Source organism: Juglans regia, chromosome 4 (assembly GCF_001411555.2).
Source record: "Juglans regia cultivar Chandler chromosome 4, Walnut 2.0, whole genome shotgun sequence".
Lineage (NCBI taxonomy): Eukaryota > Viridiplantae > Streptophyta > Magnoliopsida > Fagales > Juglandaceae > Juglans > Juglans regia.
This window is the reverse complement of record NC_049904.1, coordinates 18,245,789-18,261,511: the sequence shown is the minus strand read 5'-3', so window position 1 is coordinate 18,261,511 and position 15,723 is coordinate 18,245,789. Positions and strand designations below refer to the sequence as shown.

At 35.4% G+C, this 15,723-nt stretch overlaps 1 protein-coding gene across 3 annotated transcripts; it reads right to left on the bottom strand.

Moving 5' to 3' along the window:
- Positions 1 to 2,810: 2,810 nt before the first annotated feature.
- Positions 2,811 to 6,298, bottom strand: LOC109015052 (multicystatin-like). Of its 3 annotated transcripts, none has more exons than XM_018997546.2 (5): positions 6,092 to 6,298; positions 5,868 to 5,999; positions 5,558 to 5,759; positions 3,940 to 3,989; positions 2,811 to 3,492 (listed from the first exon to the last, which is right to left on the bottom strand). In XM_018997546.2, exons 1-4 carry the CDS (start codon positions 6,272 to 6,274, stop codon positions 3,943 to 3,945), a joined length of 564 nt encoding a protein of 187 aa, XP_018853091.2. In that variant the 5' UTR covers positions 6,275 to 6,298; the 3' UTR covers positions 2,811 to 3,492; positions 3,940 to 3,942. The 3 variants fall into 3 exon arrangements, with proteins under 3 accessions (XP_018853091.2, XP_018853090.2, XP_018853089.2); XM_018997545.2 differs by having other exon boundaries at positions 2,811 to 3,130; XM_018997544.2 differs by having other exon boundaries at positions 2,811 to 3,989.
- Between the last annotated feature and the right edge of the window lie 9,425 nt (positions 6,299 to 15,723).

Genomic DNA, 15,723 nt, shown 5'->3' with positions numbered 1-15,723 from the left:
GACATATAACGACGATGACATGATCTATAGGGGCACGGATCACACTCAGATGAGTGAACCACGCTCTGATACCAATTGAAATTACCCAAGTACCCCTGTGTATTCACGAAAATATCCACCAATTCACTTGAACAAATTTGTTAGATCTCAAATTTGCAATTATTTAATCAAATGAACATATAAAGTAAATAAATAAATTGCATGACACAAGGATTGGTGATGAAGGGAAACCATTTAAATCAATTTTATTATTTGAAAATCAAATTAAAAGTAAGTTCTCAATTACAAAATCGTTATCAATTGACTCTCTTACTTGACCAAACAACCGATCCGTTTGTCTCTACCGCAGTAGCAACCAGAACTTCTGACTATTTTCAAACATTGGATTTTCTCCTAAAACTCCAGTGCCTGAAACTCGACCAATCAATTCTCCAACATAGAACACGATCATACTCTTTGAGAGAAACAACATGAAAATTTTCCAAGAAATTTTCTTACCAAAATATGCATTAGAAATTGTTCTAGAAAATATCTAGATCTGAATCTCTACAGATCCAAACAAATAGGATCGCTTAAATAAACAATCTGAAAGTAGTTTTAGTTTCAGTAGGACTCTACTAACGGATTGAATTTGTCGTGAAGAAATCTCCTGACGGAATGCTGACATCTGCACTAAATCTTCTCTACAGTAACAAATTTCAGTCCAACCTCTTTTCTGGATAAGTGCATATTTCCTGGGACTTAATTTTTACACTTATGACTTATCTAAACAACCTCTAGATAAATTTAATATTATTATAGATAAATTCAATAAATAATTTACATTCATCCAAAATTACAAACTTCATGATAAGTTAAACTTTATCATTTTAGCCACTTAATCCTAGCCAAAATCTTGCATCTACAATCACCCATAAGTACTTGAGGAATAGTAGCTGGAATTGTATTCAAGCTAAAATGACTGATTCCAAATTCAGGAAAAGTCTTGTCAAGCAAAAAGGCTACATCATTTCCAGTTTGTGTTTTCAGATCAACAATGGGGTCAGCACTAAGGCTTGGTCTGATCCTTGGATACGTAGTTTACCTACCAGACTCCCTTCTCCTAGATCCATGGACACTAGGACTGACCCCCTTCTCAAGGTCTCGGAGCTTGTTCTGGAGGAACCCAGGAGATGGAATTCCCTCCTCCTCCATACTCTCTTTTCTTAGTCCTCTGTGGAAGCTATAGAAAACAACCATCTCTCTTATTACAACTATCCAAATCTGAGTGACATTCCTTGTTGGGTCCACCATTCTTCTGGTAAGTTTTCTATCAAATCAGCTTACACAACCATTGTTTGTAACCATTTTGAGCTCAATGACCTCCCCACTAGCCAATGCTGAAAAAAGTTCTGGTCTCTCAAAATCCAGGATCGACTTAAGCTCTTTCTTTGGAAAGTACTTAATGACATCCTTCCCACTTGACAATCTCTTGGTAATTGCCTTCATCTCCCTGAGGACCAACAATTCTACCCTATTCGCCATAAGGAAGTAGAGGATACCGCTGAGCTTTTTCTCAATTGTCCCTTTACACGAATTCTTTAGACACAGTCCCCTTGGCCGCAAGATGTTTCAACTTTTAATCCTCTAGGTATTAAGAATTGGGTCAGAACAGTTCTCTATCCTAGTGCCAACCTCAATCTTTCTGATTCTGATGCTCATGATTTCCAACTCTTTGCTATGATTGCCTTGGACAACATTTGGTTTAATCGAAACCAAAAGATCCACAATGGTAATTCCTTAAATATTGAGCAGTTTTTAAACAAGACTATTGACATATATCAGGATCACTGTAAAGCTTGGGAATGGAAAGTTGATAACATGTTGTAAACCTGGAAACTACTTGAAACAGAAGATACTTACTCTATATCCTTTGATGTTGCAATAAGAGGGAATGTGAGTACTTTAGCAGCTATGTGCAAGTCTTGGTTAGGGGAGATCATTTTTGTGGTTACTAAATTCTTTGGCACCATTGATCCTAACTATGGAGAAGCTGTGACAGCCTTAATTGGAGTAAAAAAAGCTCCCCACAAAGGATTCAAAAGACTTGTCATAGGAGATTCGGTTAATGCCATAAATGGCCGTAATGACCCTCATTCTTCTAAGTGCCGGGAAGTTAGAAACATTGCAAGAGATACCAGATTTTTTCTCAAGATCTTGATGATTGGCTAGGTATGAAATTTATCCATCTCAAAATCGATATGCACACTCTTTTGCGCAATGGGCATATTCCAACAATTTGTTTGAAAACATCCCCTCATCAAAATTCCTCCTTGCCTCCTTAGCTTTCATATTGGCAAAGATCCCCCTTCCCGTTTTCCCTTGGGTTGTAATACTTTTTAAATTACTTTTAATCGCTTTCCTTTATTCTTTGAACGAAAATTCTTGAGGAAAAAAAAAAAAAAGCTCTAGATTGGATGCATCCCGGAAATTATAAACAGTTTCATTGTCAAATTGCACTACCATAAACCTATCTGGCAATCTATCCACGAACAATCATCGACTTTGTGAGATTCCATATTGCACAATTTTAACATATGGCAAGTTATTTTGTAAATTCACTTTCTATAGAAGTGGCAATATGTCTCAATTTTTTATTAATGAAATTAAATGTATAAATTATTACAAACTGGATCAATTAATAAACATTACCCAAAAAAATAACATGACGAAAGTTTCCAGAAACAAATCTCATCAAAAATAAAACCATATGCATGAGAGAGAGAGAGAGAGAGAGAGAGAGAGAGAGAGAGTAGTAAAAAGAGAGAAGGCACAAAGAACTCATCATTACCAATTATGTTCTCTCTTTTTTACTGAAGTTCCCTCTCCCACACAAGGAAAATAATCTCACTGACAAAAGCACGCTGCAGAATCTCACTTAACCAAGGTACCATTAGAGGCTTGAAGCAAAGGAGTTTTGAAAACAAAATTAAATAAGCAACATCAGGCCAACTTTAGAATGTCTAAATAAACACTAGAAGCACCATCTTTCCATTTAACTTGTATAATTCATGTTTCCGAATTCCAACAGCATTGTTAAACTCGATACGCATTTCACCTCCGAAAGATCTTCAAATACAACATGTTTCAGCTAAAGGAAACCAAGAAAGGTCAGTGGTCTGCATAAAACCATGCATATAGAATTGCCAAAAAAAAAAAACAAAATCTATTGAAGTCACTAAATCAGGAGGTTTGAGACTAACATCTTCCAACTATTCTAATAATTTTTTTTTGATAGAATAATATTTACGTTTATTTTATTGGCACCAAGTATCCAGAAACAAAGTTCGGAGTAATTCTGGGGCTGCACAACCTCTTGATAAGTGGTATCAAATGAGTCATTGTTTCCCCATTCCTCCCACACATAAAGCACCAATTTATCACCTTCGTCCATCACCTCCTTAAATTATCGTAAGCAAGATTTTCCCCCAACGCAGGACTCCAAGTAATCTTCTGTGGGATATGAGAATTATCACGAGAAGTCAAGCTATGATAAATTTATTTCACTTCAAATGTTACTTTCTTGGAGGGGGCACAACACATCCGATCTTCTCTCCCCATTTATAATCTAACAGAGTACAACCAGACAAAAAATGAAATACAGATAGAAAAAGATAGACATGAAAGGTACAAAATAATGGATACCTATCTCCAGAAGATGGGAAAGAAAGAGTTCAGAATAAAAGAGACACCCAGCACTGGTTTGAGCAACAAAGGATAGAAGGACAGTAATCTGGTGCATCTTTAAAATTTAACCCAACAATTATCAACAAAGGCTTTCAGTAATGCATATCATTGCACCAACAGCATAAGAAGCAATAGTCAATTACTGGAAATCATTACTAGCATTTGAGTAAACAAATCGTGCTTCCGTGATATAATATAAAAATACTAACTAACCATTCAAAGGTGATTTTCCCAAAACCACCGTCTCCCATGGCTGCAAGATTCTACACGAAATAATACAAAGATAAAGAATAAATAAAAATCAACACTAATTTATCAAAAATAAAAGAAATAAAAATCAACACTAAATATTACTTAACCAAATCAAACTCAACACCGAAAATCTGTATAGCTTCTCTTAAATTACAAAGTTGGGGGAGCTTAAAGCTTTATTTTATAGAACTCTATGCACTTGGGCCATTGTTGTTGACTTCAATGGTATGGACCTACGTGCTTTTCTTGTCTTTCTTGTGCCTTCTTTGTTAGGGCAAACAGTTATTTTCTTCTTGAGTATTTTACTGGACTATGCCCAATCATTGATCAATAAAATTTGTTTACTTATAAAAAAAAAAAAAAAAAGTCTTGGAGTCGGCACAACAACAGAATAATGCTAAACAAAAAATTAAAGTTCCTGTAACCAATCTCCTACTTTATACACACCGGAGACTTTCTAATATATATTAATCCAAAAGATTAAAGCCCACCACTTTGTAATAGCAAGTAAAGGTTAATGCCCAACAAAATCTCCGGTTAAGATTAGAAAATGTTACTCTATTGACTTCCAGGACAGGCTCCATCTCATTTCCATAACCAAAAGTTTCTTAATAACTGGCAGAAATAGGCTAGAGATAATGGCTACAAAAGATCGATAGTTTGTGGACTGAGAACAAGAGGATTACAGGACAAGAAGCTCAAATGAGGAGTTGGTGAATATATATCTAATAGAATGAGAAGGAAGTTATGGATTAGTACAGTGGCAGTGGAGGATTAGGGAGGAATGTAGAGTATATTTCAGAGTGGAAGCAATACCATGTCTTTGATTTTTTTAAATGGGTAATAGATATTTTATTAAAGGTGTGGCCCCTGTACACAGGTGGCAAATCTACAAGCAGTAAGCTAAGGTTATCATATGCAACTTTCCAAACTTAGAGAGACTAAAGCATAATCAAATCATTCACCACACACCTAGGCGACAAAGATTACAATTTTCCCTTTCAGCATGCCATAAGCTCCACCCTTCCCAAGGGCAAAACCCAAACTATCCCAAGACATTTGAAAATTAAGACAAAAGTGCTCTGGCCACGGCACTGTGAAGCCGTGCTCTTCCTACACATCCAGCACATCTCATCCACGAGGGTAATCTCCTTAACAATGTGAACAACCTCATTTTTTATTGCTGTCACTTTGTCAGATAAGAATCTTTCTTACCCATCACTTCAATATCATGGAGATTGTGCATGAGTATCAATTTCATCCTAACGAGTCTTTGGCTTTCTGAAAACATGAAAAAATGAATAGCTCCATTGAGCTACCAATCTAATATAGTATATGAATCTCCAAAGAGATCATAACCAATCATGGCCCTAAAATTTATGACTGGCATAAGAGGATCCAGTAGCCTAGTCCAATTAGATGGTATATTGGTTAGGCTCATGGAAGGTCAGCTAAATATATGTATAAGATAATTAACAGATTCATCTATCTACCAATGAATTAATTAGAAATACAAAAACGACAAAGCCATAACAGTGGCTCAAAGGTACCAAGAATCAATGGAATCAATTTGCTTTACCTGGCTCATCCTCGGGGGGCTTTAGCCTAAAGGATTTCGCTGTCACAGAGTCTATACCATCTAATACCACAGCTTGATACGTCTTAATCTCGCCTCCATCGCCAAGATCCTTGGCCATGAAGGTTATATAATACCTGATTCCCCTCGAAGCCTGACCCATTGCCTTCAAGACCTTAACAAACTCCAACTCTGCATTGGCATCCTACACGCCAACCAAAGCCATGACGAATTTGCTCAATTTTCTGTTTAAAAAGATGATGGTGATAATAAATTTCATAAATAATAATAATAACAGAAAAAAAAAAAAAACCTTGAACCGACGATTGTATTCGTCTATTGCGAGCTGCGAATACCGTTTATACTCATCATAGTTGTAGTCTATCTTGCATGGTAGAATTTGGTTGAGACAATTGACGCCAGGGATGTCAGAAACATCAAAGCCCTAAACCAACAAATGACACGCAAAGATGGAGGAATTAAACAAAAAATTAAAGCTGGAGTAGGCGTAGACAATGATAATATAGTCAGACTCACGTCACTCTTCAAAACTTGTTCGCTGTAGGAGTACTCTTCCTCTGGTGTCATCTCATCACGGAAATCATATAGCGCGCAATATTCCGGCGAAGATGAAGACAAATTATTTTGGCTGAGGAGTAATTCTCTATCCAGCTCGTCGTAACCAAACAATTCCACAAGACCCATGTCGTCCATCTCCATTGCTCTTCAAGTGATAACCCAACAATTGAGAATATTGAAAAATAATAAAAGAAATGCCACCTCGAGGGATGGCCAAAAAATCTTAAAAACTCAGGAAAACATAAAGCTAATAAAAAATAAATTCAAAAAATAAAGATATATAAAAAAATAGAGAAAACATAGGTTCATATTGATATAAAAAAAAAAAGATACATACAATATTTTTCATTAATTAATTAATTAATTTTAGCACATCGCATATATTTATGACCAAATCGATCTAAACTATGTCTAAACGGGTCGGTGTCTTTTCTTTTTTTCTTTTTAATGAAAACCAAAACAACTTCCATTTATCATTCAATGCTCAAAGGATTACATTGTTACTCCAGTTGGATACAAGGTTTAATCTAATCTGGACAATTTTCTATCCATACTACCTCTTCCTCACATTGAAGAGCACACATAGCTAGTTTGCACATTAGCCTCTCTAAGAGTTTAATGAAGTTGCCATTTCTGATCATTTCTGAACTTTACTTTGATGTCTTCAATCAGTTGTCCATACTATGCACAATTCTCCTCCCTTTCCTTAACTTCCTTGATTAACTTCATGGCATCCCCTTCTAGAATAGCTTCCTCAATTCTAATTTCTTCATTGAAAACTATAGCTCTCCAAAGTGTATTTGCCTCTGCCACAACAGCATTTTTAACTGCAAGAGAAGGCATGCACGAAGCACCAATAACATCCCCTGGAGAGTCCCTAATCACAACTCCTGCACCCATTTTTAATCTACTTTCATCAATGGTTGCATCCCAATTCACCTTATAAGTATGATGACTTGGAGTTTGCCATGTAACATTTCTATTAACAGGAACTGCTCTTAGAATCTCACCTCTAATCTCCCCCTTTGCTTGTGTAAACTCTTCTCTTTCAGCCATAGCAGTAGACAACACATCTGTTGGACTTTGAAATGAGCTTTCAAAAATCCATTTATTTTTCCTCAATACATAAGCCATTTATTCCAGCTCACTCTTCTGTAATCTCAGCTCGAAATCTATCCATGTTTCATAGAAATCCTCTTCTCTACATGTCAGCTTCTGTGCATATGTTCTTTTGTTGACTTGCGTATGGCCTGAGCATGCTTCATTAATTAATTACAACTAAATATTCTTCCCTAATTAATTACAAGAGAGTTTGCTTCAAACACATGCTTGTTTTCACCCTTTAATATTTATAATAATGTTCATACCATTTTGAGTTATCACCCCTATAAACCACAATTTAGTATGTATAAAGAAAGAGTAATGATACTTCTAGAATTATTTTATAAATTATTTTACATTTAACCAGAACAAGCATGTCCGTTTATTAAAATATAAAACTATCTTTAATTTCATATAGAGTTATGAAATAATTGTAAAATATTGTAGGCAAATCATTTTCTACGTTTAAAATAGGGTTACAAATGGAACAAAATGTCTAGCGTTTTTATTATGTTATAATATTAGAATTTCAATAAGATAATTTAAAGAATTCAACATGTTGCTTCATTAGCAGAGAAAACCTATCTGAGAATATAAATGGGATTTCTCACTTCAATAACCTTTTCTTTCCCTTCAGCTACAGTTAGAGAATCCTTCCAGACTATATCAAACCAAAGTAGACCTGCAGAATCATTTAACATGCTATTTGTGAATCATGTGGGATAGAATAAAATAGTTGGACGTCTGGAAATTAGGCATCACCTTTCCCTTCCCTTTTTGAGTTGGAATGAAGACTATGTTTGACCAGAATGCCATGAGAGTTTCACCTACTTCAGGGCCTGCAATCCCAGTCTCTTGATTGAACGTAGGAATCTAGAAAAACACAAAAGTGTCTTTGTAAACATTGGGAGACATAACACAATTAATCGGGAAGCAATGATTTTTAGAAGTTTCAGACGACACCAACCTACTTTACGAGAAGCCCATATGTGCACAGCAAACTTGTGGATGCAAACAGGATATCATATCCCAACTAGGTCAAAAAACTGGAGATTTAGGACAGGTTTGGGAGGTGGGATGAGACACAAAATTCTCATCTCATCTCATCTCATCATTACACCTTTTTCAAATCTCTATACAAAATATAATAAATAATTCAACTTTTTCAAATTCCAATACAATAATAATACCAAAACATAATATTTTAAACACTAAAATAAAATATAAAATTCTCATCTTACCCCCCAAACCTACCCTTAGAGTTTCGATATTACCCTTTTAAGCTCTGCTAGGTTTTCAACATCTTGAGTGACGATAAGCCTTTTCATGGCCGCCTGGGGCCAATCAGGCCCACAGGCGATGGCTAGGCGACTGCGATCCTTTGCAGACATGGTTGCGCAATCTCCCCTCCAAAGGTCATTGATGGAGAAGTTTGCATTATTTTTTCAAAAGAGGAGATTGAGCGCTCTGCAAAACCATTCAAGTTTTCCATGGTCTTGAAGTTCATGAGGCAACGACCTACGTTGGACGCTATCTGTTCATTCATTCGAAGTCGTTGGGGATTGGGGTCGCAACCAATGGTCTCTTCAATGTGCAAACCTCGGAATGTTTTCATCCGTTTATCAAATGAGGCTGATTTTTTTTAAAGCATTGTCCAGGGAAGCTACCAAAATAGATGGAGTGCCTTATCGGGGATTTCATTGGCACCTAGAATTTAATGAGGATAGGGAGCCGTCACTGGTTCTAATTTGGGTAGTCCTACTGAACTTGCCACTGAATCTCTACCATGAATCCTTCTTGAAGAACATTATTGCCCCTATCGGAAGATACTTGCACCGAGATAATACCCCAAAGTGTGTGACTTGGACTAATGGGGCCCGGGTGTGTGTGGAAATGGATGCAGCTAAGGAACCTCTTCAAGGAATTTGGATTGGAATCTCCTATAAGCCGTCCAGTTTGTATGTGGAGATTGAGTATGAGACCCTCCCAGCGTATTGCTGCAGATGTAATGTCCAAGGACACAACACTAAAACCTGTCATTGGAGAGATGGAGGAAAAAAGGATGTGGAGAGGAAAAAGAAAGATGGGGAGAAGCAGACGAAAAGTTGGGTACCGAAAACTAAGGAGCAAGATGGCAACCGAAACGTAGAAACACAAATGAAGGGGCAGAGCAACACTGAAACATAGGGAAATGAAAATAACACCATTGTGGTGCAGGAGCCTCAGGAGGGAGGGAGTGTAGACTCGGACACATGTGTGTTGGAAACAACTTTTGGAAATAATGATGATGTAGAGGAGGGAGAGGTGGAGGTTGGGGAAAAGGGGATGGTGCATAAAGGTCTTTGGTCAGATACAATGTTGATAAAGGAGGTTACCATGGTGCCAGATTCATGCCAGCTCCTTTTAGGTGGGTTTTCGAGTGAGGTAGCAGATTTAGCAATTGAGGAGTGTGCTCTGGAAGCTGTTGAACGTGATATGCTCCCTGAGATGGATGGGAGGAACAACATTGGTTTAGGGGAGGAGAATCAAGGTTCTCAAGGCGATTCTTTGTCGATCTAGAAAGGGAGGTGGGGACACACAAGGGGAAATTCAAGGATACCCGTCGAATAGCGAAATGCAGCCAAAAAAGGAGATAGATAAGAGTGGGAAATGATAAAGAAGCTCTTCCAGGGTTCCTAGCAAGCCCCTACGATTGAATTTATGTTGTGCAAGCCTATGTTCTGGAATATAAGTGGGTTGAGAACGTCAAGGAGGAGACTACGCAAGATTATAAAAAGAAGGAAGCCTAATTCCTCAGGTTGGCAGAGCCCTTTGCTAATGAAGCTAAACTGAAATTATTACAAAATAGTTTAAAATTTGAGTCCTATTTTTCGAACCAGAATATTGGAGGGAAGATATGGTTGTTGTGGGGGGAATGAACTACAAGTTGCAGTTCTGAATGCTTGTGCCCAGCATGTGTCAGTTTCTTTTCCATTCGAGAATCAGCGGATTTACATCTCTATTGTTTACACAAAATGTAGCTATCAGGAACGCAGAGAGTTATGGCAACTCTTACAGCAGGACATTCCGCAGGACGCAGCATGGTTAGGCCTCGGAGAGTTTATTGTTATTCGTGGATATAACGAAAGGCATGGGGACAGACGTGTCCAAGTGATTTCTTGAAAGTTTGTAAATAATGACAGAGAGTGTAGCCTTTCCTCGTACCTAGGGATTGTTATTTATACTGGGGGTCAGAGGGAATAAATCGTATATGTCCCTGTCTTTACCATTGTTTTGCTTGTTAGTCTCTTAAATGTGGCGTGCTCTATGAATATGCGACGTATATCCCGGGTAGTACTGTCATTAATGCGGCGTGACTTCCCGATTTGTCTTACTCTACTGGTGCTTTCTGCGGTTCATTGATGTTGTTCTATCAGATGATCAAGGGTCCCTCCTTATTTCTCGTTGGTTTGCACAGACAGGCACTCGAAGGCTGAGTGTTGCTCGAGGGACCATCGGATCGGCAAGTCCCATCTCCTTTAGCCCCAAGCTGGACCGAGGAGCCCATTTCCATTAGGATGGGCCTTTTCTCCTTATCCTTTAAGGGATTCCTTTCAAGCCCACTAGGAGGGGGGGAAACCCTCTTACAAATCGAATCATTAATGTACCATACTATTATTTCACTTTTATTCTATTATATATAATATGGCACTTTCGTCACTCTTAAATTATTCTTTATTTAAGAAAATAAAAAATTGATGGATAATGCAACCTTGTCATAGTGAGATGAGACTAAGATACGTAGAATTTCGAAAAAAAAGTGATGAGACGTGCATTTCTTTGTCCTTTTGTTATTATCATGTGTGATATAGATACCTCTAAATTAGTTGGTATGTTTGGCAAGTGGGATGAAACACAAAATTCTCATCTTATCATTATAATTTTTTCAAATTTTTATACAAAATATAATAAATAATTCAACTTTTTCAAATCACACTTCAATTTTTTCAAATTATAATTCAACTTTTTCAAATCCTAAAATAATAATAATATTAAAAAGTAAAATTTTAAACTTCCATCTAAAACAAAAAATTCTTATTAATTGTACGGTTAGAGTAGTTTTCTCTATCGGAATGAGTAGTTTTCATCTCTAGTTCATTTCTACTTCATCTAGAATTTATCTATACATTTTCAAATACAACTTTAATAAACTGACATGAACAGTGACATTTATTCCCTAACGGGTGGGTCTACACCCTCCTACAGGGCTCTGTTGGGCCATTTCAATTCTTTTAATACTTTAAATATTTTTAAAAAAAAATTCATAATATTATTAAAAAATATTTTCTTAATCTCTAAGTAAAAATAAAAAATAAAAAAAGAGGTAGGTTACAACAGGATCCCCAAGCGGATACCTACCTTTTTCCTTCCTAGAACATCCTCAATGGATTAGCTAAAAACTAAACCCAAAATGGCATAAAATGGCATCACAATGGATTATCTAAATTATAAATAATTAGAATTTAGCTACAGTCATTTCCAAAATAATTTACAAATTTGAAAATAACTATTCATATATCAAATACATTTGAAAATAACCTTTTACTAAAACTTCTTGGATTAATTTTTAAGTAAATATGCAACATTTTTCGTGAGTTTTTTCTTTTGAAATCTCTCCAAAATATCTTAAAAACTAATCATTTACTTAGAAATTTCTGGTTCTTGGCAAACCATGGTCTTCTTAAGTTTATGAAGGTATTCTTTTTTAAACTCAGGATTTGTAATTTGAGAAATCAAAGTTAATAAAAGATTTTCTTGTTTTTCAGCTTTGATTAAAACATTAATTGTTTTACTCAAAGTTTTGCAACAAGAATCATTACAATTGCAACCAAGCCTAATACCAGGAGAATCATGAGATTCCGTTTCTTAGTGATATTCTAAATCACTAAAACTAAACTCATGAATGTCAGATGATGAGGAAGATTGTGTTTCCAGAAGTCGAAACAATTCTTCTTGATCATTAACATTAATACTCAGCTGATTAAGCTTATTTTTGAATTTATTAGGCTTCTTAAGACATTTATCTGTAAAATCTCCATATTTGCCACAATTAAAGCATTTCCCTTTTGAGGAATTTTGAAAATTATTTTTCCTATTAAAAGATTTTAAAAAAGGTTTTTTATTAAAGGATTTTTTGTAAAAATCATCACGGGATTTTCTCCTTATACCACCATGAGGTTTGGAAAACTTGGTTGAATATTTGTGCTTTCGTCTAGATGGAGCAATAGAAGGAAGGCCAAATTGTTCACAAAAATTTCTCATTTCTTATTTGGCTTTCTTACTATTTTTCATCTGTTCACGAGATTTTACTCATGGTATTGAGTAAAGACATTTGCAACTAAAGACATTTTATCATTTTACTCAAGGTAATGTGTAATAATTTTACACATTAAAAGTTGACATAGACCCAATCAGGAATAATCAACTTTGGCTTGAATTTCCATGAAGTTTCTCAGATTCCATATACACCACTCGTGTGTGTGTGTGTGTGTATATATTGTGTATATATATATATGTGTGTGTGTATATATATAAACAACTCTTTGTTTCAAACAACTCAAAAAATAGAAGGATTGAAAAAACTGAGACTTTACTACCAATACATAAATTAGGGCAAAGTGATCAAAGGCCTTTTGGGTTTTATAAACTTAGACCAATGATAAAACTATGCACTCTCTGTCTTTGGGCGCGCATTGCAATTGACACCGAATTGAAATCAGACTATGTAAAAGCACATCCAAGAAAGGCCATTAATACATACTACACTAACATACATACATAAGCATACATGAAGTACAAAATTTCTCATACATGCATATATGATGAATATAAAAAGACGAGGAGAGAGTGAACTCATGGAGATAGAAAACGTTCAAAGCGAAGAATCGAAGAAGAGAAGGGAGCGGTAATGGTGTGCCTATGGACGTGATGGAGGTCCTCTTTCATCTAAAATACCTAGCAAGAACTTGAACTTCAATGGATGTTTAATTTCATCAGATAAAGATGAATTGGTGACTCACGGCAAAGGGAATGGATAGCTTGGCAAAAAAAATAGAGAGGAAATCGAGGGAAGAAACAAAAAGGAAGAAAGGGAAAGGAAGAATGAGAATCTAGGAATTCACGAGCTGTTGGGAGGGAAGAAAGGGAGAGGAAGAGAAATGGGATTTCGAAATTTCGGGTTGTTAGGAGAGGAAGAGAAAGGGGGAGACAGCAATGACATCATGAGTGAAAGACTGATTTTGCTAATAAAATAATATGGATAACAATGAATAGTAGGTCTTCAAATTTAAAGATGAATTGGAATGTCCTGTAACTCAAAGTTTTAGATTTTACCATATGGTGAATCCAATGCAATGATTTAAAAGTCAAATTCATCAAATTTTGAAGATTTGACTAATTTGATGAGTCTAATGCCAATGCACTCAAGGACTCTTTTTATTTGATATTTAAGTTTTTATTTTCCCTCCTACAAAATCATTACAAATGTTGGTGGTATAGTCACGCAAGGGAGTGAGTATAGAGGTAGTAGTCTTATCAAAAACTACCGAGGTGGCTTGTGATTGTTACTCCCAATGTTTTGAATATTGCTTTGGTGACCGTTTCGGTTAAAATATTGAAATAAGATAGTTTGGTACCAGTACCGTTTCGGAATAGTTTATATATAAATAAATTATATATAAATATAGATAAATTTTATTATAAAATAATAATCTATATATGAATAAATTATATATAAATATATATATAAACGTATATAAATTATAAATAGTCTGATTTGAATTGAGAGGGTCCAAAAATGAGCCTGCAGTTTGAAGAAATGAAAAAAAAAAGTGTAAAGGCCGAAATATGTATATCGGCCGGTACATACCGATATATCGGCCGATACGACTGAAATTTTGACTGGTATGAAACAATATATCTGTCTGTATTGGCTACCCGGCCGGTACGAAACGAATTTCAAAACATTGGAACTTACTCCCTCCTTTCTTTACCTTGCTTTTTCTTTTTTCTTTTATGTTTTTTTCTATTATTTTGTTAACTTTTACTATTTTGATTTTTCATGTGCCACTCTCGACACACGTGATCAATATATGCCACCAATCTTCTCCTTCTTTTATTTTTGTCTTTTTTTAAGATATTTTATTCCCAAAAATTAATACTAGATACAGTCATAGAGTGTATAAGTACCGTATAATTCTTTTAGAAAAAACTGAGATCCATTATTAAAAAAATTATTTTCTAGTATTTAAATTCTATATTTACTTATTTTTGTTAAAAGATTGCATTGTACTTACACATTCCAGAATATCATTTCTCCAAATAATTTTTTCTTTCATTTTCACGTGTCTTTAAATCGCATATCTAGCCTGATATGCCAACCACCATGCACGTGCTTGGCATCACCCAATCATGTTTCCCTTGTTGTCCTCTATATGACTAACATATCCCCTAACTTCTTTATGATAAATATTTTAGACATAAATAAATTACATAAAAATAAACTTATAAATTGATGTGATTTGATATGGTACGTCAGATTATAAAATTATTTTTATTGTATAATAGATCTAACGAATCTCATAAAATCACATCAATTTATAAGTTTATTTTATGTAATTTCTTTATATATATACTAAGTTATCCTTTTTTATTAGGCTTAGTAGCCACGGTGCTAGTGTTGTTCCGTATGGTCTTCACGTGTCAACATACCACCATCGCCAAATGTCACCCGCACTTGCATTACCTCTGTCACATTCTCCCTAGTGCATACCTCCACTTTTTGAGGTTTGGTGCTGCTTTCTTTTGTTGATAAAACCACCCTTCTTCAAGAATACAAATAATATAGAGATTTTGCGATAAATCACTCGAAATAAGTTCGATCAAAGAATTAGTGCAACAACAGCTTTTATAGTGGTCAAGTAATAGGATCCGAATACTCGATACCATTATTTTAAGTTTATATTTATTTTCTGTTTTTTTTTTTTTTTTTTAAGAAAAGAGTTTATATTATTTTCTGAATCGTATCAAAGCATTGGAAGAATTGTTGGGCCAATTCGTAATTTCGTATATGGTGCTATAGGGATTTACGTCGCCAAGTCCATATATGTAAAGGTTTGGAAAACAGAGTTGGTTTTGCAAGGATTTTCTATATTGATAATTGTATTACAGTGCAGTATATATATATACAATGAATGAGCTGCTGTATATATATATACAATGAATGAGCTGTCCTATACAATACTGCAAGCATTAGGCGTGCACAGTGAGGTAGTGCTTGGTATGGCAGAGTTTCTTATTATAGTGCTCTGCCAAGACCGTTACAACAATTTACAGAGAATCGATTCACAACCTATTCTAAGTTATTGCTGAAGGTTCTGGAAGAGCTGCTGACTTGGAGATTCCTTGCTGTGTGGCTTGTGCCGTGGATGCCAGATTGGATGCTTCAACAA